This window comes from Rhinatrema bivittatum, chromosome 4, assembly GCF_901001135.1.
Source record: "Rhinatrema bivittatum chromosome 4, aRhiBiv1.1, whole genome shotgun sequence".
Classification (NCBI taxonomy): domain Eukaryota; kingdom Metazoa; phylum Chordata; class Amphibia; order Gymnophiona; family Rhinatrematidae; genus Rhinatrema; species Rhinatrema bivittatum.
The window spans coordinates 82,812,197-82,838,254 of record NC_042618.1 but is presented as its reverse complement, the minus strand read 5'-3'; the positions used below and the strand labels follow the sequence as shown (position 1 = coordinate 82,838,254).

The 26,058-nt window shown below is 49.9% G+C and overlaps 1 protein-coding gene across 3 annotated transcripts in view; it reads left to right on the top strand.

Moving 5' to 3' along the window:
* LOC115089935 (feline leukemia virus subgroup C receptor-related protein 2-like) overlaps nucleotides 1–26,058 on the top strand; it is a 154,762-nt gene that overhangs the window by 71,103 nt on the left and 57,601 nt on the right. For all 3 annotated transcript variants that reach the window (XM_029598399.1, XM_029598397.1, XM_029598398.1), the window contains exon 3: nucleotides 2,449–2,589. In XM_029598399.1, the coding sequence (XP_029454259.1) occupies nucleotides 2,449–2,589 (141 nt within the window). The remainder of the gene's footprint in view (nucleotides 1–2,448; nucleotides 2,590–26,058) is intronic.

The window sequence follows — 26,058 nt, the reverse complement described above, 5'->3', positions numbered from 1 at the left end:
CCTGGATCCGTCTGGGGTCGGGCTGAGGCCCAAGGGTACACTAAAACATCCCGATACGTAACAGTACCTGACATAGAAAGTAATGTTCCTCGTCACAGTGACTTCAACTAGAAGAATCAGCAAGCTCCAAGCTCTCATCCACTATCCTCCATACATACAAATCTTCCACAACAGAGTAGTTCTCCATACCCACCCAAAGTGTCTGCCAAAGCTAGTCTCTGCTTTCCTTATCAATTAATTCATCATATTGCCTACCTTCTTTCCAAGTCCCCATATGCACGAAGGAAAAAAAAGCCCTTCATGCTTTGGACAGCAAACAGGCGCTAGTGTATTACATAAAGCAGACTCGGCCACATTGTCAAACCTCACAACTTTTTATCTCAAATGACCCCAGTAGATTCGGAGTTGCAATTGTCAAGCGTATGTTATGTAATTGGCTGGCTGAGTGCCTTCACTACTGCTATATCTTAGCAGGGTTGCAAATCAACTCTTTAAAGGCTCATCAAGTGAGAGCCATGATATCTTCTGTTGCTTATCTTCGAGAAGTACCCATTGAAGATATCTGCAAAGCTGAAACTTGATCTTCAGTTCATATCTTCATGTTCCATTGCTGCCTCGATAAACTTCCAAACACTGACAGTAAATTTGAACAAGCAGTTTTGGTTAACTTGTTCTCTCTGTAGTTCACGTTCCACAGTGGAGTCTGGGTTGCTTACTAACTAAATGCTCTGCTGCAACCCTCAGCTTGGACCTCCCCACATGTAATGGCTAATTCAGCCTGCTTATCAATGGAAAAAGCAAATTTTCTCATCATAAGCATTGTTTCTGTAGATAGGATGAACTAGTCATGCTAAATACTCGCCTGCTTCCTCGGAGAGTTGACTACATAACTAGAATTAGCTGTGATGTCAACTGAGGAGGCTGAAGAGGCACCACCTGCACATGCTCAGAGAGAAGTGGTGATGTCACTCCCATGTAATGGCTAACTCATCCTGCTGTCTACGGAAAACACTGTTTATCCTACACAAACTTGCTTTTTCCATGAAGACATTTTGGAGGCTCATACTGAGCATTCTTTTCTCTGTTTCTTGTACATGTATACCTTTTGTGGTATTTAAATGTCTCTCATATTCCCCTTCTGTCTCTTCTCTAGGGTATGCATATGTAGGTGAGAGAGACTGAGGGGAGTAGGGCAGCGGGAGGAAATGGCAGGAACAGAGGGACCCCTTTCGTTATCTGGAAACATTGGATGTAGAAGTAGCATCACGGGCAGTAACCAGCACAGGGACACTGCTACCCAAACCCCAGAGCCGCAGTGATGGGCGGAGACTACCCCTTTCACCAGGTTGTGCATCTCTGCTCGCCACTCTTTGTAGAAGAGTCCAGCAAGAAAAGAGAAGGAATAAGCCACTGCTTATCCCTGAGAGTCAGCAGCGATTTGGGCTGTACTGGGTGCCTGGGACCTGGATTGGCTCCATGATTTGACTCAGCATGCCATTTCTTAGCTTATGAGATTGCCATGACCGTCTCCTGGAAGGGAATGTCCCAGTGTACTGCAGACCACTACAAGAAGAGGTACAGAGACTGCAATCTGTGACTGACAGTATCTAAAAACACTAACTCATACAATCACGACAGGCATGGAGGAAAGGCTGAAGGGGTTTGTGCACCAGGAAAGGCTCCATGTTACTGAAGGAACGGCTTCTCATTCATGCTGCAGTCTGCATTTAATGTAAATATTTTTCAATAATCCCAGACTAAATACCACCTCACTTATCACACTAAACAGCTGCCTGTCCTGTGTACCATTGCCATATTTATATAGATAGATAACTGTGATCATGCCAAGTATTTGCAATGCAATAAACAGTTTCTCACGCTTTAGTATGGTGATCCTGAAATTTTCCGAATGACTATCTCATCTCTGTCTCTCTCCATGGGATTTGCATGGAGGAGCAGTGATTAGTGTACACAGTTTTGTTTGTTTGTGTGCACAATTTTTGTGCGCTAAACTACTTGTTAAATCAGGAATAAGGCTCTACAGATTAACAAACACACATCCGAGCACACAATATTACATCGGGACCTCTGTTAATATCTCTTCAGTAAATGCACGCCCTGCTCCAATGATACTTGTGGTTTATCTGTCTCTGTCCAGGGAAGCTTTTAGGAATCCTGGTCCTGTGAGCGCTTGGACTGCTTCTTGGAAGAACGAGGCAGCTTTAAGGTGTAGAGTGAAGTGGGCAGGTGATGAGAATGAGATTATTGCAAGGGGGTAAGGTGGTAATCTCACAGCAGGGAAAAGAGCTGGGGTTATTGTATGTATTCTGTGGGAGGATTTGATAGCATTTCATGGGTACATGGATATATAAACCCCCTGATCTTTCCATGCAGTTTGTTTTGCATTTATTACTAGAGTAGTGACTCAGTTGTGTTTCCCTATTACAGTCTTCAGGGAGAAGCCTCCACTGCCTCCTACTCATGCACAGGCGGTTATACAAGCCATCCCACCAGTAGAATACTCCTACAAAAGCAGCATTATCCGACTTCTGCTCAACCGCGACTTCGTCCTCCTCATCATTGCTTACGGTGAGAGCGCAGCGCTGGGGAGGGGGGGTGCGGGACACATCACTGAAACCATCTAATGATCCACCCCTTCACTGAGAGCGCAGCGCAGTGCCAGAGAGAGGGGGTGCGGGACACATCACTGAAACCATCTAATGACCCACCCCTACACTGAGAGCGCAGGGCAGTGCCAGAGAGAGGGGGTGCGGGACACATCACTGAAACCATCTAATGCTCATGTTCAACGACATGCTCAACGACCACATGCTCAACGACCTCCTCCAGGACACCCAACCGGACATCTGTGCCATTACCGAAACTTGGCTGAAAAACACAGATACTGCCATAATTAACCAACTACCAATACAACGATATGACATCTTCTCTATCCCCAGACCTAAAAAAAAGGGGGTGGAATAATGTTAATTGCAAAAAAAGAACTGCGACTATCCCAGCAAGCCTTCAAATCGACGACCAAACTAGAAATCGGATTATTCAAATCCGCCCAGCTTCAAATCTGCCTTATTTACGCCCCTCCAGGGCTCCTAGAAGCCGACCCCTCTCCCCTCATCGAGATCATAGCTCAACACATCAACACTAACTCACCTGCTATCATTTTAGGAGACTTCAACATCCATGTTGACTCCCCCTCTCCATCATCCAATTGCGAAGCCCTTCTCTCCTCTCTCCAGGCTATGGGATTCAAACAAATTATAAACAATCCCACACACAAAGCAGGCCACACGCTTGATCTGATATTCACAAACGATACCATCTCCCCACCTTCTTGCACCCCCATCCCCTGGTCTGATCACTCGCTGATATTTACAGAATTATCTATAAAACAAAATCAGACCCCCATTGCTACGAAATCCTCTATCCAGTTCAGGAAACCTTGTTCCATGGACACTCTCAACAACAACCTTGCCAAAGACCTAATTAAACTGGATCTCTCTGATGCAGATACGGCTATTAACTCCTGGCAAATTATCACACACTCAGTAGCAAACATAATCTGCCCCTTATATTCAAAAGTTATCAACCTGGCCCGCACGAACAAAAAACCCTGGTTCTCATCTGAATTAAGAAAACTCAAACAAAACCTTCAACACAAAGAACAACGCTGGCGGAAAGATCCCTCCCCTACCTCACTGGCTTCTTACAAAACAGCAATGAATTACTATCATTACCCGCACCAAACGAGATTTCTACGCCAAAAAAATACACGGCTTCCTATACGACCCAAAAACTCTGTTCTCATATGTCGCAGCCCTTACCACCCCTATTCCCCCTACCTTCCCAGAAGAAGAAGCCCAAAATAAATCTACAGAGTTGGCAATCTTCTTTGACAGCAAAATCAAAAAGCTACTTGCCCCGCTGGCAACATCCAACACTTCATCAAACCCCTCGCAACCACCAAGCCAAAATCCCTCACCAACCATCCACAAACAGTCGCTAGATTCTCTTGAACCTACATCATCCCTGGAAATAGAATCGATAATCAAGAAAATGAAACCTTCTTCACACCCATTGGACCAAATACCGACCAAATTCCTTCTCACCATTCCTAACACCATTGTGAAACCTCTGGCTGACATCATAAATTGCTCCCTCAATCAAGGATCTGTCCCTGACTCTTTAAAAATTGGTTCGCTGAAACCCTTACTAAAAAAACCCAACCTGGACCCAGCCAACCCTGTAAATTTCCGCCCCATTGCAAACTTACCTTTTATAGCCAAGCTAATGGAAAAGCTTGTCAACATCCGACTCACAGACTACCTTGACTCTCACAATATTCTCTACCCTTCTCAATTCGGATTCAGGAAACGCCTAAACACTGAATCCCTCCTTCTTTCTTTAACGGACAACATCCTGATGGGCCTTGACAAGGGACAATCCTACCTTCTAGCCCTACTCGATATTTCTGCAGCATTTGACACAGTAAACCATTCTATCCTCATCAACCGTCTAATGGAAATAGGCATCTCCGGCTCTGCACTACTCTGGTTTAAATCCTTTCTGAACAACAGGCACTACAAAGTTAAAATAAATGACAAAGAATCCCACCCCATACCTTCAAAACAAGGAGTACCACAGGGTTCTTCACTTTCCCCTACCCTGTTCAATATATATCTACTCCCTTTATGCCAGCTACTCAATAGCCTCAACCTCACCCATTTTATATATGCGGACGATGTGCAAATCATAATCCCCATCTCGGACCCCATCTCCTCTACTCTAAATTTTTGGAACAACTGCTTACACGCCATCAACCTCCTTCTCTCAAGTCTCAACCTGGTCCTTAATACGTCCAAAACAGAATTCCTGGTTATCTCCCCTAGCGACAACAACTCCTACACCAACAATGCAATTACCCCACTAGCAAGCCAGGTTAGAGACCTTGGGGCCACCCTTGACTCTAGAATGAATTTTAAAAAGTTCATTAACGCTACAACCAAAGAATGCTTCTTTAAGCTACAGGTCCTGAAGCAGCTAAGACCGCTCTTACACTTCCAGGATTTTCGTTCAGTGCTTCAAGCTATACTGTTTTCAAAGAGACTATTGTAACGCTCTACTACTCGGTCTTCCCGCCTCTTCTACTAAACCTCTACAGATGCTGCAAAACGCAGCGGCCAGGATCCTTACAAACACACGTCGTAAGGACCACATCACACCAATCCTAAAAATTCTACACTAGCTACCCATCCAATATAGAATACTCTTCAAGGCTCTCACCATCATCCACAAATCTGTCTACCAGCAATCCACACTTCAACTCGCCATTCCTCTCGAACTACATACTTCCGCAAGGCCAATCAGAACCGCCTACAAAGGTTCGCTCAAGGCCCCTCCCAACAACTGCTCGGTCCACAATTCTATACACAAGTGAGCACTTTCAACAGCGGGTCCGCTCCATTGGAATTCGCTTCCCCCAGATATACGCCAGGAACAATGCCATCTCTCCTTCAGAAAGAAACTGAAAACCTGGCTGTTCACACAAGCTTACCATTAAAGGAACCTCTATCAACTAACATTGACTCTCACCCTTCGACCTCTTCCCTAAACCCTCCCCATTCTTCTCATTCCACAGGACTTATTATGTTAATAATCGCCGAGGATAAATCTCTGGTTTTGTCTCGCTACTCTATTGTTCTTCGTTGAATTATTTTATCACTCTCCAGTTGTTATCGTTTAAAATCTTTCCTGTCTTCCATCTTCCAGGTTTTTCGCTCCCTGTTTAATGTAACTTTACCTTCTACTTAAATTGTTAGTTGGTTTCCCCCTGTTCTATTGTAAACCGGTACGATAAGACCTTCGTCTTGAGTATCGGTATAGTAAAAGAATTTAAATAAAAATAAATAAAAAATAATGATTCATCCCTACACTGAGAGCGCAGTGCCAGAGAGAGGGAATGAGGGACACATCACTGAAATCATCTAATGATCCATCCCTACACTGAGCGCAGCGCAGTGCCAGAGAGAGGGAATGAGGGAAACATTCCTGAAACCATCTAATGATCCATCCCTACACTGAGAGCGTAGCGCAGTGCCAGAGAGAGGGGGTGCGGGACACATCACTGAAACCATCTAATGATCCATCCCTACACTGAGAGCGCAGCGCAGTGCCGGAGAGAAGGAATGAGAGAAACATTTCTGAAACCATCTAATGATCCATCCCTACACTGAGAGCGCAGCGCAGTGCCAGAGAGAGGGAATGAGGGAAACATTCCTGAAACCATCTAATGATCCATCCCTACACTGAGAGCGCAGCGCAGTGCCAGAGAGAGGAAATGAGTGACACATCACTGAAACCATCTAATGATCCATCCCTACACTGAGAGCGCAGCGCAGTGCCAGAGAGAAGGAATGAGTGACACATCACTGAAACCATCTAATGATCTATCCCTACACTGAGAGCGCAGCGCAGTGCCAGAGAGAGGGAATGAGGGAAACATTCCTGAAACCATCTAATGATCCATCCCTACACTGAGAGAGCAGCGCAGTGCCAGAGAGAGGGGGTGCGGGACACATCACTGAAACCATCTAATGATCCATCCCTACACTGAGAGCGCAGCGCAGTGCCAGAGAGAGGGAATGAGGGAAACATTCCTGAAACCATCTAATGATCCATCCCTACACTGAGAGCGCAGTGCCAGAGAGAGGGAATGAGTGACACATCACTGAAACCATCTAATGATCTATCCCTACACTGAGAGCGCAGCGCAGTGCCGGAGAGAGGGGGTGCGGGACACATCACTGAAACCATCTAATGATCTATCCCTACACTGAGAGCGCAGCGCAGTGCCAGAGAGAGGGAATGAGTGACACATCACTGAAACCATCTAATGATCTATCCCTACACTGAGAGCGCAGCGCAGTGCCAGAGAGAGAGAGTGCGGGACACATCACTGAAACCATCTAATGATCCATCCCTACACTGAGAGCGCAGCGCAGTGCCGGAGAGAGGGAAGGAGTGACACATCACTGAAACCATCTAATGACCCACCCCTACACTACTAAGAGAGCAGCGCAGTGCCGGAGAGAGAGGGTGCGGGACACATCACTGAAACCATCTAATGATCCATCCCTACACTGAGAGAGCAGCGCAGTGCCAGAGAGAGGGAATGAGTGACACATCACTGAAACCATCTAATGATCCACCCCTACACTGAGAGAGCAGCGCAGTGCCAGAGAGAGGGAATGAGTGACACATCACTGAAACCATCTAATGATCCATCCCTACACTGAGAGTGCAGCGTAGTGCCAGAGAGAGGGAATGAGAGACACATCATTGAAACCATCTAATGATCCATCCCTACACTGAGAGAGCAGCGCAGTGCCGGAGAGAGGGGGTGCGGGACACATCACTGAAACCATCTAATGATCCATAGAAACATAGAAACACAGAAATGACGGCAGAAGAAGACCAAACGTCCCATCCAGTCTGCCCAGCAAGCTTCACACATTTTTCTCATACTTATCTGTTTCTCTTAGCTCTTTGGTTCTATTTCCCTTCCACCCCCACCATTAATGTAGAGAGCCGTGATGGAGCTGCATCCAAGTGAAATATCTAGCTTGATTAGTTAGGGATAGTAGGGGTAGTAACTGCCGCAATAAGCAAGCTACACCCATGCTTATTTGTTTTACCCAGACTATGTTATTCAGCCCTTATTGGTTGTTTTTCTTCTCCCCTGCCGTTGAAGCAGGGAGCTATGCTGGATATGCATGAAGTATCAGTTTTTCTTCTCCCCTGCCATTGAAGCAGGGAGCTATGCTGGATATGCATGAAGTATCAGTTTTTCTTCTCCCCTGCCGTTGAAGCAGAGAGCTATGCTGGATATGCATTGAAAGTGAAGTATCAGTTTTTCTTCTCCCCTGCCGTTGAAGCAGGGAGCTATGCTGGATATGCATGAAGTATCAGCTTTTCTTCTCTCCTGCCGTTGAAGCAGAGAGCTATGCTGGATATGCGTGATATGCTGGATATGCGTGATCCATCCCTACACTGAGAGCGCAGCGCAGTGCCGGAGAGAGGGAATGAGTGACACATCACTGAAACCATCTAATGATCCATCCCTACACTGAGAGTGCAGCGCAGTGCCAGAGAGAGGGAATGAGAGACACATCACTGAAACCATCTAATGATCCATCCCTACACTGAGAGTGCAGCGCAGTGCCAGAGAGAGGGAATGAGTGACACATCACTGAAACCATCTAATGATCCATCCCTATACTGAGAGCGCAGCGCAGTGCCAGAGAGAGGGAATGAGTGACACATCACTGAAACCATCTAATGATCCATCCCTACACTGAGAGCGCAGCGCAGTGCCAGAGAGAGGGAATGAGTGACACATCACTGAAACCATCTAATGATCCATCCCTACACTGAGAGCGCAGCGCAGTGCCGGAGAGAGGGAATGAGTGACACATCACTGAAACCATCTAATGATCCATCCCTACACTGAGAGCGCAGCGCAGTGCCGGAGAGAGGGAATGAGTGACACATCACTGAAACCATCTAATGATCTATCCCTACACTGAGCGCAGCGCAGTGCCAGAGAGAGGGAATGAGTGACACATCACTGAAACCATCTAATGATCCATCCCTACACTGAGAGCGCAGCGCAGTGCCGGAGAGAGGGGGTGCGGGACACATCACTGAAACCATCTAATGATCCATCCCTTCACTGAGAGCGCAGCGCAGTGCCAGAGAGAGGGAATGAGTGACATCACTGAAACCATCTAATGATCCATCCCTACACTGAGAGCGCAGCGCAGTGCCGGAGAGAGGGAATGAGTGACACATCACTGAAACCATCTAATGATCCATCCCTACACTGAGAGAGCAGCGCAGTGCCGGAGAGAGGGGGTGCGGGACACATCACTGAAACCATCTAATGATCCATCCCTATACTGGGAGCGCAGCGCAGTGCCAGAGAGAGGGAATGAGTGACACATCACTGAAACCATCTAATGATCCATCCCTACACTGAGAGCGCAGCGCAGTGCCGGAGAGAGGGGGTGCGGGACACATCACTGAAACCATCTAATGATCCATCCCTATACTGGGAGCGCAGCGCAGTGCCAGAGAGAGGGAATGAGTGACACATCACTGAAACCATCTAATGATCCATCTCTCCACTGAGAGCGCAGCGCAGTGCCGGAGAGAGGGGGTGCGGGACACATCCCTGAAACCATCTAATGATCCATCCCTACACTGAGAGCGCAGCGCAGTGCCGGAGAGAGGGGGTGCGGGACACATCACTGAAACCATCTAATGATCTATCCCTACACTGAGCGCAGCGCCAGAGAGAGGGAATGAGTGACACATCACTGAAACCATCTAATGATCCATCCCTACACTGAGAGCGCAGCGCAGTGCCGGAGAGAGGGGGTGCGGGACACATCACTGAAACCATCTAATGATCCATCCCTACACTGAGAGCGCAGCGCAGTGCCGGAGAGAGGGGGTGCGGGACACATCACTGAAACCATCTAATGATCCATCCCTACACTGAGAGCGCAGCGCAGTGCTGGAGAGAGGGGGTGCGGGACACATCACTGAAACCATCTAATGATCCATCCCTACACTGAGAGCGCAGTGCCAGAGAGAGGGAATGAGTGACACATCACTGAAACCATCTAATGATCCATCCCTACACTGAGAGTGCAGTGCCAGAGAGAGGGAATGAGAGACACATCACTGAAACCATCTAATGATCCACCCCTACACTGAGAGAGCAGCGCAGTGCCAGAGAGAGGGAATGAGTGACACATCACTGAAACCATCTAATGATCCACCCCTACAATAAGAACGCGGTGCTGGGGAGGTAGAGGGTTGTAGGGCACATCACTGCAACAGATGCTCCACTCCTGCAGAGAGGGCGCAGCGCTGGGGGCAGAGATGTCACTGAACCAAACTGCCAACTTGTATGGTAAGAGCATGCCTGTGCTTCTCTCTGTGTCTGTCCCTCTCTGCCACATGCACACCCTCCCCTCCCCCCCCTCACTTGTCTGCCTCTGTATCCCCTCCCATCGCTAGTTTCCTCACTCAGTACAGTGAAAGTCCATGTCGTGAACCACATCTTAGCATAGGAATGAGAACAGGCTGGGGCCACGGCACAGACCATGCACTGGATCTCAGAGAACTCTTATGGAGAGTGCCTGCTTTACACACAATATGCAGTATTTAGCCTGGATTACTGAACCCCTCCGTTGTATAGAGTTAGTGCTTGCATACCATGGCTGAGCCAGGAGAAGGAGCAGTCTGGATGCCACGTGGTTGGTATGTGCAGGCTCAGCATGGGTGGCTGGAATGTGCAGTGCTGGCAGGAAAATACTGAGCTGAGTAATACATTGCAGGAGGTTGATGGTGGCTCATAGTTCCTCACATATCTAGCTACATGCTGACTGCTTGCAGGGACAGGGAAGTAGTACTACTTACAACACCTGTTATTGTCTTTACAAGTTACTATCATATCCAAGTCAAGCTTTGGGAGCTGCTCCTGCAGCTCTTTGCATAGCTGTGGTGGGAGTAAATCAGGATGCTGCTGTACTGCTCATCATCTGAGAGTTCTGAGCCCAACAGGCGATCCAAGCTCAGAAAATGTATTAGCTATGAAATACAGGACAACACAGGGAATGAGGAGGGAGATCTCCTGTCTCCTGTTGGAATATATTCCCTGGCAGCTATCCAAGGGAATGATATGTTTGAAAGAACCCACATTCAGATACCTACAGTACAGGAAGGGGGGATCCAGGAGCAGGGAGGGTGAGGATATGCCCCACAGGAAGGAGGGATCCAGGAGCAGGGAGGGTGAGGATATACCCCACAGGAAGGAGGGATTGAGGAGCAGGGAGGGTGAGGATGTGCCCCACAGGAAGGGGGGATCCAGGAGCAGGGACGGTGAGGATATGCCCCACAGGAAGGAGGCATCCAGGAGCAGGGACGGTGAGGATGTGCCCTACAGGAAGAGGGGATCCAGGAGCAGGGAGGGTGAGGATATACCCCACAGGAAGGGGGGATCCAGGAGCAGGGAGGGTGAGGATGTGCCCCACAGGAAGGGGGGATCCAGGAGCAGGGACGGTGAGGATGTGCCCCACAGGAAGGGAGGATCCAGGAGCAGGGAGGGTGAGGATATACCCCACAGGAAGGAGGGATCCAGGAGCAGGGAGGGTGAGGATATACCCCACAGGAAGGGGGGATCCAGGAGCAGGGAGGGTGAGGATATACCCCACAGGAAGGGGGGATCCAGGAGCAGGGAGGGTGAGGATATACCCCACAGGAAGGGGGGATCCAGGAGCAGGGAGGGTGAGGATATACCCCACAGGAAGGGGGGATCCAGGAGCAGGGAGGGTGAGGATATGCCCCACAGGAAGGAGGGATCCAGGAGCAGGGAGGGTGAGGATATACCCCACAGGAAGGGGGGATCCAGGAGCAGGGAGGGTGAGGATATACCCCACAGGAAGGGGGGATCCAGGAGCAGGGAGGGTGAGGATATACCCCACAGGAAGGGGGGATCCAGGAGCAGGGAGGGTGAGGATATACCCCACAGGAAGGGGGGATCCAGGAGCAGGGAGGGTGAGGATATACCCCACAGGAAGGGGGGATCCAGGAGCAGGGAGGGTGAGGATATGCCCCATAGGAAGGGGGGATCCAGGAGCAGGGTCAGTGAGGATGTGCCCCACAGGGACAGGGGATCCAGGAGCAGGATCAGTGAGGATATACTCTGTAGGAGGGGGGATCCAAATGAGGGGTCAGTACACCCTTTAGGGAAAGGAATCCAGCTGCGGGCCTTGCAAGGGGAGCCGTGTGAGGGGGCAGTGAGGACATGACATAGCAGGTGAGGGGGGCAAAGGGGTTTCCTTCTTGCAGGTGAGGTGCACAGTTGGAAAACATTGAAGGAGATAGGACTCTTGCAAATAGATGTAATGGACAATAGGAGCACGCTCAGGAGCAGATCCAGGACAGATATACATTGCAGGCTGTGCTGGGGGCAGTGTGGGCACATATCAACTTGTTGGGGGTAGAAAGTTTGGAGAGGACGGTGAGGATGCACACCACATAAATATGGGGTTTAGAGATAATGCCTGCATCCATTATGAGTGGGGGTAGGGGGCACGAGTGGATGGGGCTGTCTGTTTTTTTTCATTAGTAGCTGCCTTGGCATGAGACGGAAAGCAGTTTTATAATAAATTATATCCCGTTTGCTTCAGTTCTCTGATGTGTAGAGATGGCATGTTTTACTGAGTAGTTTCTATTGCTACCTCAATAGCACATCATCTATCAGGGGCAATGTTCAGAGATAGGGAGCTAGAGTCTTGCTTTCCTCTGCAATCTGATCTCTACAGTCCCTGATATCTTATCTGACATAAGGACATTAGACTTGCCATACTGCATCGGACCAAAGGTCCATCAAGTCCAGTGTCCAACAGTGGCCAATCCAGGTCACAAGTACCTGGCAGGATCTCAAGGAGTAGAGAGATTCCAAGCTGCTTATCCCAGAGATAAGGAACATGGAATCTTATCTACCCTTTGGGATAGATAGATAACCCATAAATAATTTACTGCTAGCAACATTTTTACTGGGTGATAATCTTTCTTGAAAGTTCAGTCAGTTCTGATGTGCTTTGCTTATGGAAAGGCTAGAGGATGGAGTGAGGTAAAAGGGGCATGGGGGTAACCTGTTGGTATGGCGCTTACTACACTCAACCAAGAAGCCTTGATGCTTTTGACGCACCTACATCATCACCCTCTGCTTTTACGGCAGTGGTGGGAAGGGGGTGGAAGAGGAATTAGATTCAGATGACAATCAACATGGGTCCTGACTTTTATGATCTGGGGTACTGATATACAGAATTAAGTGAAAAAGCACAGGACTGCTTTTAAGGCCAAGTCCATAAGCAAAACACGTCAGAACTGTCTGAATTTTCAGGAAGGCTCATCATCCAGTAAAAATGTTGCTAGCAGTACATTTTTATGGGTTATCATAAGACTCGGGAATAACTGCATAGAGTGGCAATTACTACCCTTAACAGAAACATGGGGGTAAGCTGCATGGCACGGCAGATACTACCATAAGAAGCTTGCTGGGCAGACTGGATGGACCAGTTGGTCCTTTTCTGCTTTCATTACTATGTTACCAAGCAGTAGATTTCCCCAAGTCCACCTTAATAATGGTTTATGGACTTTTCTTCCAGGAACTTGTCCAGACCTTTAAACCCAGCTACCCACCACATGCTCCAGTAACAAATTCCAGAGTTTAATTGTGTTAAGTGAAAAATATTTTCTCCTACATGTTTTAAATGGTATGCATCCTAGGATTCTGAAGGAACTCAAAAATGAAATTTCAGATCTTAGTTAAAATTAGTAACCTATCATTAAAATCATCCATTGTACCTGAAGACTGGAGGATGGCCAATGTAACCCCAATATTTAAAAAGGGCTCCAGAGGCGATCAGGGAAACTATAGACCAGTGAGCATGACTTCAGTGCTGGGAAAAATAGTGGAAACTATTCTCAAGATCAAAATCACAGAGCATAGAGAAAGACATGGAACACAGCATGCATTTACCCAAGGGAAGTCTTGCTTCACAAATCTGCTTCATTTTTTTGAAGGGGTTATTCCCTGTATGTACCCGGATCAGTCCAGACTGTGGATTGAGCCTCCTTTCCAGCAGGTGGAGACAGACTAAAACTGAAAGGATATCTTTCTTTCTTTCTTTCTTTCTTTATTTATATATATGAGGACAGAGCCTATCCTGTAACCCTTCAGTATTCGTCTGTCTCCAGCAGGTGCAGCAGCTCACCCTTCGGTCTCCTGCTCTAGGCTAGTCAGCCTTTTCTTTTCTTCTCTTCATGGATCAAGCAAGTACTTATTCCTTAGGGATCTCGTGTGATCTTCTTCCTGTAAAAAAAACAAAAACAAAACTCTGACAGGGAGTTGTAGTTTTTCTTTGGTGCAGGAGACGGTCCCGTCTCCTGGCTCTTGCCGGACTCAGGGGGGCTTTGCCCCTTGTGCACTGCATAGCCTGAGTCCGTAGCCGCTTCCAGGTGTGGGGACCGAGTCTGGTGGTCCAGGTCTCGTCTCCCCCTCCTCTGGCTGCTCAGCCTGTATAAAAAAAAAACCCAAAAACCAGTTAAAAGTATTCAAAGTGCTTTTTAACTTATACCTTACCGCAGTAGACCCATTTTGTTTTTCATTTTGGTCTTCAGAGGGCTTCAACTGGCAGCCAGAAAGGCAGGAGTCAACAGGATTCCCCCCTGCTTCACTCTGGGCCTGCAAGCTGCCAATCAAACCTTTTTTTTCTGCAGTTATTTTCTTCAGAGCAGCTCTCTTTATGCCGAGGCAGGCTGCCTGCCTCTCCTGTGGTCAGCCCTCGTAGCGATTTTCGCGAGAGGGCCTCTGTTCTGCTTGCCTGCCCGGTGGGGAAGGTCCCTCCTCAGCAGGGCAGGCAAATTTAGTCCGGGGAACGAGTCCCCACAGCATGGCCAGGCCGATTTTTCAGCGCCTCTGTTTTCGGAGCTGCCTGGGGCTGGGGGGCTGATTTTTTTCTCAGTCTCTCCCCGATTTGAGCCCCACGGGCCCCCAGGATGAATTTCCTGACCCCCCCCCTCGCCCCCCCTCACCCAGGAAATCTAGGGCCCGTTTTTCGAACGGAATTTGTCCTCCTGCATAAATCCTATTTAGCCAGCCTGCAGGAGGAGGAGGAAAGACCCCCCCCTTGACCCCCCCTGGCAAAAAAATTCCCTGGTCCGCACCGTTGACTTTTGGCCTATTCGGATGCGGGTGGTCCTGGGGGTGCTCCCCCCCCCCGACCCCCCGGTGGACACGGTACTCCCGGATCCTGACGCCTCCCTTGATGCAGAGGGTACCCTTCCTTCCCTGGAGGGGGACGACCCCAGGGTCCTACGGATGTTCCGCAAGGAGGAGCTGGAACCCCTCATCCATTTTGTCCTCCAGGAATTGGGGTTGGAGGGGGCCCCCCAAGGACACCCTTCAGCCTCTTTGCCTAAAGATATGGACCCGGTCCTGGCGGGACTCAGGGCTCTGGCTACCGCCTTCCCTTTTCATCCCATGCACAAGCTGTTGCTCCTGCGGGAATGGGAGGCTCCTGAAGCGGGCCTCCGGGTGGTGCGGGCCATGGATAAGCACTACCCCCTCCCGGAGGAGTGTTTGGAAATTTTAAAAAATCCCTCCGTGGACGACTCCTTCTCTGCGGTCACCAAACATACCACCATCCCTGTGGAGGGATCGACTGCCCTGAAAGACGCCCAGGACCGCAAGCTCGAGGCACATATGAAGTGCATTTTTGATGTCTTGGCGCTGGGGGTTCGTGCGACTTTTTGCAGCAGTCTCATGCTACGGGCAGGTCTCAGGTGGGTTCAACAGTTACTCTGCAACCAGGACCTCCCGTCGGCAGAGGCGAAACAGGCTGAGCGTCGAAGCCGTAGTCGCTTATGGGGCTGATGCGCTCTACGACCTCATTCACGTTCAGTCTAAGGCGATGGCCTCGGCGGTCTCCGCCAGGCGACTCCTCTGGCTGCGCAATTGGTCGGCTGATCCGTCCTCCAAGGCCCGTCTGGGCACGTTGCCTTTCAAAGGTAAATTCCTTTTTGGTGAGGACCTCAAGAAGCTTATGGATTCCTTGGGGGACAATATGGTCCATAAGCTCCAGGAGGACCGTCCGAGGCCATCCCGCTCCTTTACACACTCTCGTCCTCGCTTCCGGGGTCAGAGACGGTATACCCCACGCGGCCGGGATGGCTCCTCGAGGGGTTATTCTTCTCGCTCTCAGACTTGGTCGCAGCCCTTTCGTGGGCGTCGTCCCTTTCGCGAGGGCCAGCCCGTGCGCTCCACCCCCAAGCCGGCCACCCAATGAAGTTCACTTGGCTCATTCCTCAGTCCCCTTCCTTGGCGGCCGCCTTTCCCTGTTTTTCGAGGAATGGATCAAGATCACGTCCGAACAGTGGGTCCTTGACATTATCAGAGACTGGTACGCCTTCCAAATTGTTCGCGACCTACCGGATCTTTTTCTTTTTTCACCATGTGGGCGGTCCAAGCGGGAAGCGGTGGAGCAAACCCTCGCCAGGCTCCTGAGTTTGGGCACGGTGGTCCCGGTTCCAGAGAAGGAGCTTGGCGCAGGCCAGTATTTTATTTACTTCATCGTCCCCAAGAAGGACGGGTCTTTTCGTTCAATCTTAGACCTCAAAAGAGTCAACTGGGCCCTCAAGATCCCGCATTTCCGCATGGAAAACCTGCAAGCGGTTGTCGCGGCGGTTAGCCCCGGAGAGTTCCTCGCCTCGCTCAACCTGACAGAGGCATATTTCCATATTCCGATTCACCGCAATTACCAGAAGTATCTTCGCTTCCATGTCCTCAATCGGGATTTCCAGTTTCAGGCGCTCCCCTTCGGCCTCACGACCGCGCCTCGCACCTTCACCAAGGTCATGATGATGGTGGCAGCGGCTCTCCGCAGGGAAGGAATTCTTGTTCACCCCTACCTGGACGACTGGCTCATGCGGGAAAGTCAGAGGCTCTTTGTTGGCAGGCGGTGGATCGCGTGCTGGCTCTCCTCGCGTCTCTTGGGTGGATAGTGAATTTCTCCAAGAGCAACCTTCAGCCCTCCCAGGAGTTAGAGTTCCTGGGAGCCCACTTCGACACCCAGGTGGGCAAGGTCTTCTTGCCACGTGCGAGGGCTCTCAAGTTGATCGACCAGATTCAGAATCTGATCTCGCTACCTCTTCCGACGGCCTGGGACTACCTACAGGTCCTGGGATCCACGGCGTCCACCATCAACCTAGTCCGCTGGGTTTTTGCTCATATGCGACCGTTACAGAAAGCTTTGCTATCCTGTTGGCAGCCGGTGTCGGAACAGTTTCACATAGTCCTCCCGTTCTTGGACTCTACAGTCGCCGACTTGCAGTGGTGGCTTTCCCTTCCTCATCTCCTACAGGGAATGCCTCTCCAAGCCCCACAGTGGACGATAGTAACCAAGGACGCCAGTCTCTCGGGCTGGGGTGCGGTCTGTCTTTCCCAGTCCACCCAGGGGATCTGGTCGACAGCTCAGATTCGCTGGCACATCAGTCGGTTGGAGACTCGAGCGGTGCTCTTGGCCCTTCAGGAGTTTCTCCCCCTCATCCGTGGCAAAGCGGTGAGGGTTCTGTCTGACAACTCCACCACTGTGGCTTACATCAATCATCAAGGGGGCACCCGCAGTCTGCTGGTGGCCCTAGAAACCAGCCGTCTCTTCGCCTGGGCTGAGCGACATCTGCAGTGCCTGGCGGCCTCCCATATCGCATGCAAGGAGAATGTTCAGGCCGATTTTCTCAGTCGTCAGTCGCTTGATCCGGGTGAGTGGGAACTCTCGGCCGCGGCCATGGATCTGATCGTCGACAGATGAGGTCCCCCCTACCTGAACCTCATGGCGACCCTCCGCAATGCCAAGGCAGATCGGTTCTTCAGCTGCTGGAGGGAGCATGGCTCGGAGGGCGTGGATGCTCTAGCTCTCCCCTGGCCGGCGGACGTCCTTCTGTACATATTCCTCCCCCCCCCCCCCGTGGCCCCTGGTGGGGAAAGTTCTCAGAAGAATAGAACTCCATCGGGGACCTGTGGTTCTGGTAGCACCCAAGTGGCCGCGCAGGCCGTGGTTCGCGGATCTTGTCAACCTGGTGACGGACGGACCTCTGCAGCTAGACCACCTTCCTCGGCTTCTCCGGCAGGGGCCTGTATTTTTCGACCAGGCCGATCGCTTCTGTCTAGCGGCCTGGCTTTTGAACGTCGATGCCTGAGGCGTAAGGGCTACAAGGAAGAGGTCATCTCCACCTTGCTGCGGGCCCAAAAGCAGTCGACTTCTCTGGCTTATGTGCGTATCTGGAAGTTTTTTGAATCTTTGTGCGGAATCGGGTGTCTCAGCACGTTCTGCCCCGGTCTCGTTGGTCCTTTCTTTTCTCCAGACACGGCTTTCCAAGGGGCTTTCTTTTAGTTCTCTGCACGTACAAGTCTCAGCTCTCGGCTCTCTCCTGGGTCGGGTAGAAGGCCATTCCTTAGTGGGACACCTGGACGTGATTTGGTTCTTGAAGGGCGTCAAGCACCTACGTCCACCTTCCCGGTCCACTTACCCGTCGTGAAGTCTTAACCTGGTCCTCCGGGGCCCTCTGTGCGGCTCCGTTCAAACCTCTCCGTCGCACTACGTTAAAGGATCTTACGCTCAAAACTGTCTTCCTCGTCTCTATCTCCTCCGCTCGTCGGATCTCTGAGATCCAAGCATTGTCCTGTCGGGAACCCTTTTTGCGTTTTTCTGATTCCGAGGTATCCCTCAAGACGGTCCCTTCCTTCTTACCAAAGGTTGTTTCTAACTTCCATGTCAACCAATCGGTGGAACTCCCTGCGTTTTCCCCAGAGGAGATTGCAGGTACGGCTGGGGGCGATCTCCATAAGCTAGATGTCAAACGAGTTCTACTTTGCTATCTCCAGGTCACCAATGACTTTCGGGTCTGAGATCATCTTTTTGTCCTTTAGAGTGGGCTCAATCGGGGGTAAGTCGGCTTCTAAGACCACTATTGCGCGGTGGTTGAAGGAAGCGATCTCCTCGTCCTATCTTTGCCAAAGTCGGGCGGTTCCTGAGGGCTTTACGGCTCATTCATTGCGCTCTCAAGCTACTTCCTGGGCGGAGAGACAATCTGTATCTCCACAGGAGATTTGCAGGGCCGCCACTTGGACGTCCTTGCATACGTTTGCTCGACACTACCGTCTGGATGTGCAAGCTCCGGTTTTTGGTTCTTTTGGGCGGCAAGTGCTTCGAGCGGGACTGTCTCGGTCCCACGCGGTTTAGGGAAGTTTTGGTACATCCCATAGTCTGGACTGATCGGGGTACGTACAGGGAAAGGAAAATTAGTTCTTACCTGTTAATTTTCGTTCCTGTAGTACCACGGATCAGTCCAGACGCCCTTCCCTGTCTGTCTTTATTTCTGTTCTCGCGAAGCTTGTTTCTTGCAGATTTGCAGATTCTAATACTTCATTTTTGTGCAAGAATACTGAGCGATTACACCGGAAGCCTTGGTCGTTTTGAATACCAAGTATATGCAAGAGCATAATATACCATGTTTCTTACATTGTTCTACAGTTGCTCCATTGAGCTTTATGGTTACTTGATTCTATTCTGGCTTTGTTATTTTCTGCTTTGACAATGGTTATTCTGAAGGGTTACAGGATAGGCTCTGCCCTCATATAGGATATCCTTTCAGTTTTAGTCTGTCTCCACCTGCTGGAAAGGAGGCTCAATCCACAGTCTGCACTGATCCGTGGTACTACAGGAACGAAAATTAACAGGTAAGAACTAATTTTCCTATAAACATGTGGAAAAATGTGAATCGGTGGTTGTTGTGTATTTGGATTTTCAGAAGGCGTCTGACAAATTCCCTCATGAGAAGCTTCTAAGAAAACTAAAAACTCAGGGGATAAGAGGTGATGTCCTTTCGTGGATTACAAACTGGTTAAAAGACAGGAAACAGAGAGTAGGATTAATTGGTCAATTTTCTCAGTGGAAAAAGTTAAACAGTGGAGTGCCTCAGGCATCTGTACTTGGACTGGTGCTTTTCAATATATTTATAAATGATCTGGAAAGGAATATGTTGAGTGAGGTTCTCAAATTTGCGAATGATGCAAAATTATTCAGAGTAGTTAAATCACAAGCGGATTGTGATACATTGCAGGAGGACCTTGCAAGACTGGAAGATTGTACATCCAAATGGCAGATGAAATTTAATGTGGACAAGTGCAAGGTGTTGCATATAGGGAAAAATAATCCTTGCTGTAGTTACACGATGTTAGGTTCCATATTAGGAACTACTACCCAGGAAAAAGATCTAGGCATCATAGTGGAGAATACATCGAAATCGTCGGCTCAGTGTGCTGCAGCAGTCAAAAAAGCAAACAGAATGTTAGGAATTATTAGGAAAGGAATGGTTAATAAAACGGAAAATAACATAATGCCTCTGATTGCTCCATGGTGAGACCAGCCTTGAGTACTGTATACAATTCTGTCACCGCATCTCAAAAAAGATATAGTTGCAATGGAGAAGGTACAGAGAAGGGCAACCAAAATGATAAAGGGGATGGAACAGCTCCCCAATGAGGAAAGGCTGAAGAGGTTAGGGCTGTTTAGCTTGAAGAAGAGATGGCTGAGGGGGGATATGATGGAGGTCTTTAAAATCATGAGAGGTCTTGAACGAGTAGATGTGAATCAGTTTTTACACTTTTGGATAATAGAAGGACTAGGGGGCACTCCATGAAGTTAGCAAGTAGCACATTTAAGACTAATTGGAGAAAATTCTTTTTCACTCAATGCACAATAAAGCTCTGGAATTTGTTGCCAGAGGATATGGTTAGTGCAGTTAGTGTAACTGGGTTTAAAAAAGGTTTGGATAAGTTCTTGGAGAAGTCATTAACTGCTATTAATCAAGTTGCCTTAAGGAATGGGCTCTGCCATTGTTGGCATCAGTAGCATGGGATCTTCTTAGTGTTTGGGAACTTGCCAGGGTCTTGTAGCCTGATTTGGCCTCTGTTGGAAACAGGATGCTGGCTTGATGGACCCTTGGTGTGACCCAGCATGTCAATTTCTTACGTTCTTGTGATCTTTCTTAGTAAATTAATTGCATATCCCCTAATCTTTGCATTTTTTGAAAGAGTAAACAACTGATTAACATTTCTCCAAAGACAAGCAGGATAGTAGTCCTCATACATGGGTGACATCAGATGGAGGCACAATGCGGAAAACTTACATCAAATTTTCTAGAACTTTGACTGGGCACATTGAGCATGCTCAGCATACCCTTTATCACGCATCCACGCAGGGTACCTCTCCAGTCTCTCTTTGTCTGCGGAGCTATAAGCCTCGCGGTGTGAGTGAGCTCATGTTGGCTGTTTTTGGCCTTGTGGAAAACTTGACTTTTTCTTGTGTTTTTTGCGATTTTTTTTCCATGCTGTTCCATCACCAGGTCCCTCTCTATGCCCTTCCTGTAGTGCTCCTAGTCAGGGTTTTCAGCGATTTGGTTAAGTTTCCTTTCATGGTCGATTCCCCATGGCGGTGGTGCACTGGTGCCCGCTGACCATCAAAGGCCCCACCGCCATTGTTTGCACTTTGTACCCCTTTTGTTTCATCCAACATGGCCACGTCCAGTTTTCAGCGATGCCTCCCGGTGTCCGAGGACTATGTCCATCACAGATCTGCATGAGATATATATCCTCTGCCTAGGGGCATCAGATAACGTCCGGCTTTGCCCCTTATGCACCCAGATGATCACAAAGGGATGTCAGCTTTGACTTGACAAGATGGATCAGCTCTTCGGGTTGAACAAATCTGGGCCATTGGCTTTGGCATCGGCATCAAAGGTCCAAGGAGCTGCACCAATGGACACCGCGCCATCGATATCAGCGGAACCGTTGGTTCTGTCGATGCTGTTGGCAGATAGGGGCACTGGAGACCAGTCACCATTGATCTTCTCCAGGCCGAGAACATTGGGTTCCTCGTCATTGGCCTCGGCACCGGGCAAAGGCCAGGCCGAGCATCGATGGAAGCTGAAAAAGCATCGGTACCAGTCCACGTCAGCACATGGTACCAGGCATGGGGATGCTCCGGCTTTTGCTGCAAAGCCCCTGAAGTGACCCTGTAGCAAGGCGTGCCAGTCCTCCATTGGTGCCGGGGGTTGCAACGGTCTCCACTAGTTATGATACCGGTCACTGATCCACTTCAAGGGTCTGAAGAAAACCTGGCCATCCTCCTTCCTCTCAGTCAGTGTTGGCATTGGCAACATTTGAGGAGGAGCTGGAGTGCCGAGTCCAGCAGGCAGTGGACTGGGTGCTGCAGGGCTTCAGTCCTGTGGCATTGACAGCATCGGACCTGGTGCCGTCCATCCTTGTACTGCTTCTGGAGAAGCTCAATGTGCTCATTGGTGCATTACCGACTCAGCTGGCATTGGTTCCCAGGACAGCATCGGTGCCTGGTGGAGCACTGAGGCCTCCTGATACGATGTTCGTTGCCAGTTCCTCTGAAGAGGAAGCTCCACTGAGGCAGACAGAGATGCCAAGGCCTGCTGCCTACCATCCAGTTTTACTGGTGTCTGCACCTCTGGACAAAGGCCAAGCACCTAGGGACCCATCGCCTATTGCTTACAGTGAGGATAAGGAACCTATGACTCCAGGGGGGATGATGCTTTGAAGTCCTCCTTCAAGGGCTCCGAGGGTCTCCCATCAAAGCCTTGTCCTCCAGAGGAGCAAAGGAAGTCTCCGCCTGTCGATTTGTCCTTTGCAGGGTTTGAGAGGGTGATGGTGGAAGCCTTCCCATTCCAGTTATTAATGGAGGAGGATGCCAGGCACAAAATGCTTGAGATCCTCCAGTTTGTGGAGCCTCCTAAGGAGATTGTGGCGGTCTTAGTGCACAAGATCCTTGAGCTGCTGCTGAGGGATATGAGAACATCCCCTCACAGTGTCTCTCATTAATAAGAAGGTGAATAGGGTCTACCTCATCCAGAAGGCTGCCGGATTCGATAAGCATCAGCTGCCCCACCCTCTCTCGGACCTCAAGAAAGGTCCATAGTTAAGCTCTGGAATTCATTGCCAGAGAATGTGGTTACAGCAGTTAGTGTAATTGGGTTTAGAAAAGGTTTGGATAGGTTCGTAGAGGAAAAATCCATAAACTGCTATTAAAGAAATTAATAAGCAATATTAGATTTTGATTTATCTAATGTTTGGGTACTTGCCAGTTGCTTATGATTAGGATTGGCCACTGCTGGAAACAGGATACTGGGTTTGATGGACCTTTGATCTGACCCAGTATGGCACATCCCTATGTTCTTATGACACTCTTGGGAGGAAGGTGTTTCAAGGTGCCATGCTCATTGCCCTCATTGCTGCCAACCAACTCTACACGGGTCAGGACATCTGGAGGCAGGTGCAGGAGGTGACTGAGCAGCTGCCTCAACAGCAGCAGGACACCCTCATGTCGCTGGTTCATAAAGGCCTGGAGTATGGAAAACACAAGGTCCAAGCAACCTACAATGTTTTCGAAATGGTATCGAGAGTTTCTGCAGTGGGAATCTGTGCCTGCAGAATATCATGGCTGCAGGCTTTGGATCTCTGACTAGAGGTACAGGAACGACTCACTGACGTGCCATGTACTGGGGAGAATCTCTTTGGAGACAGGGTGATGGACGCCATGGCCCATCATTGGGACTAGCATGAAAACCTTCAACAACTCTCCGCCAGCACGCCGGATCTGTCCTCCTCTTCTAGGAGAGTGATGAGATTGGGGCCAAATAATTCTTTCTTTTGCCTAAGGAAGTACTATCCTCCTCCCCCTTGCTCCTGTCAACACTATCAGGCAGCAGAGAGCCCCCAAGCCCCAGCCGGTGCTTCAGCCAACTCCAGGGATGGAGTTTTGACTGGGTCGTAGTGAGTGTAGGCCAGTCGCCCAAACCCGGGACAGTGGATCCTCTGGTCGAGGGCAGGCTACTGTTCTTTGCGAACCAGTGGCCCAGTATAACCTCGGACCAGTGGGTTCTTTCCATCATCCAAAGGTACCAATTGAATCTATTAGTTGACCTGCCAAGTTGCTCTTCATGTTTGTTTTGGGGGCCGGTAGCGCATCAGGAGTGCTACTAGTGGAGCTTTCCTCCCTCTTAATGGCCAGAGCAGTCAAGCCCGTACCACCAAGGCAAAGAGGGCGGGGATTCTTCTCCAGGTACTTCCTGATTCCAAAGAGAGCAGGAGGACTCCGTCCCATCTCAGGCCTAAGGGCCTGAAGATTCTAAAAAAAGAAACGTTCAAGATGGTTTCCTTGGATGCTTTAATCCCCCTTTTACAAGAAGGGGACTGGCTATGCTCCCTCTATCTAAAGGACACATACACTCATATCGAGATATTTCCGGGTCACAGGAAGTACCTCCGATTCGTAGTGGGAAAGCAGCACTTCCAGTACTGAGTGTTGCCATTTGGCCTAGCATTAGTCCCACAGGTCTTCACAAAGTGCCTGGCCATGGTGACAGTGCATCTCCACAGGCTGGGAATGCATGTTTTCCCTTATCTGGACGATTAGCTTGTCAAGAGCACATCTCAGGCAAGGGCTGCCAGGTCCATGTGCTTTACCATCCAGATGTTGACGTCACTAGGGTTTGTTCTCAACTACCCAAAGTTCCATCTCAGCCCGTCAATTCAATTGGACATCATAGGAGCCTGCTAGACATGGCTCAGGCCAAGGTCTTCCTGCTTCGTCAAAGGGCCATTACCTTGATGACCATCATGGAAGAGATTCAGCAGAGCCAGCAGGTGTCAGCCTGGCACATATTGAGGCTGTTGGGCCTGTTCTTGGACTTAATTGGATGATGAGAACATTGTTCTGATCCTGGTTGGTTACCCAATTCCGGGGACTGGAGGCAGCTTCTTATACACGGGGATGGGGATGGGGGATTATCTGATGACCGGAGTACCGGTTCGAAGGGGTTTTATCTTATTGTATAAAGGTAAGAACCAAACCTGCATACAGTATATGGCTGTTAATGTGAACATTCGGATAAAACCAATAAAAATTGTAGACCATAAAGAACGGCTACGCTTTGGAGTTTGCCCGCCGCCCAAGGGACAGGTTTCTCTTCTCGCCTTGGGGATCGAGCCTCAAGAGACTGGCAGTGCAACAGACCTTGGACAGACTTCTGAGCCTCGGGGCCATCGCTCCCGTCCCCTTCGGAGTGGTGGGCTCAGGCCATTATTCAATCTACTTCGTCGTACCCAAAAAGGACGGCTCCTTCCGCCCAATCCTGGATCTCAAGGAGGTCAACAAGTCCTTAAGGGTTCTCCGTTTCTGCATGGAGACCCTGCGTTCCATGATTGCGGCAGTACATCAAGGGGAAATCCTTGCCTCTCTCGACCTGACATAGGCCTATCTCCACATCCCCATTCTCAAGGCACATCAGAGGTTTCTTCGCTTCAAGATTCTGAACCGGCACTTTCAGTTCCAAGCCCTCCCCTTCGGGCTGGCGACCGCCCCACAGACGTTCACAAAGATCATGGTGGTAGTTGCGGCCGCTCTGAAACGGGAGGGGATCCTAGTCCACCCCTACCGGGACGACTGGCTCATTCGAGCAAAGTCCTTCTCCCAGGGGCAGTCGGCGGTCTCCAGGGTCGTCCATCTTCTCCGGTCCCTTGGCTGGGTGGTGAAATTTGCCAAGAGCTCCCTCACCCCCTTGCAGCACTTGGAATTTTTGGGAGCACACTTCGATACGCTTCAGGGCAAGGTCTTCCTACGCCCGGACAAGGCCCAATCCCTCCGGGAGCAGATACAGCGTTTTTCTGTGCTACCAGATCCCACGTCCTGGGACTATCTGCAGCTCTTGGGTTCCATGGCCTCCACAATCGATCTCGTCCCATGGGCCTTTGCGCACCTCCGCCCCTTGCAAGCGGCCCTGCTCTCTCGCTGGAAACCAGTCTCTCAGGATTACCAGCTGGTGCTTCCTCTCCCTCAGTCTGCCAAGGACAGCCTGGACTGGTGGCTGGAACCACGTCATCTGGCCCAAGGCGTTTCTCTCGAGACACTGGATTGGGTGGTGGTCACCACCGATGCCAGTCTATCCGGCTGGGGGGCAGTATGCCACCGGAGTTCAGCACAGGGGCTGTGGACGAAGGAGCAAGTGACCTGGCCGATCAATCGCCTGGAAACAAGGGCAGTGCATCTGGCTCTCATGCATTTCTTACCCTTGGTGCAGAATCGAGCGGTGAGGATCCTATCGGACAACGCGACAACTGTTGCGTATATCAATCGCCAAGGAGGCACGAAGAGCCAGCACGTGTTGCTTGAAACGGCCTGCCTTATGTCGTGGGCAGAAAAGCACGTAGCGCGCCTGGCAGCGTTGCACATTGCGGGCGTAGACAACATTCAGGCCGACTACCTGAGTCGTCAGCAACTGGACCCCGGGGAGTGGTCCCTCTCCGAAGCCATGCATCTC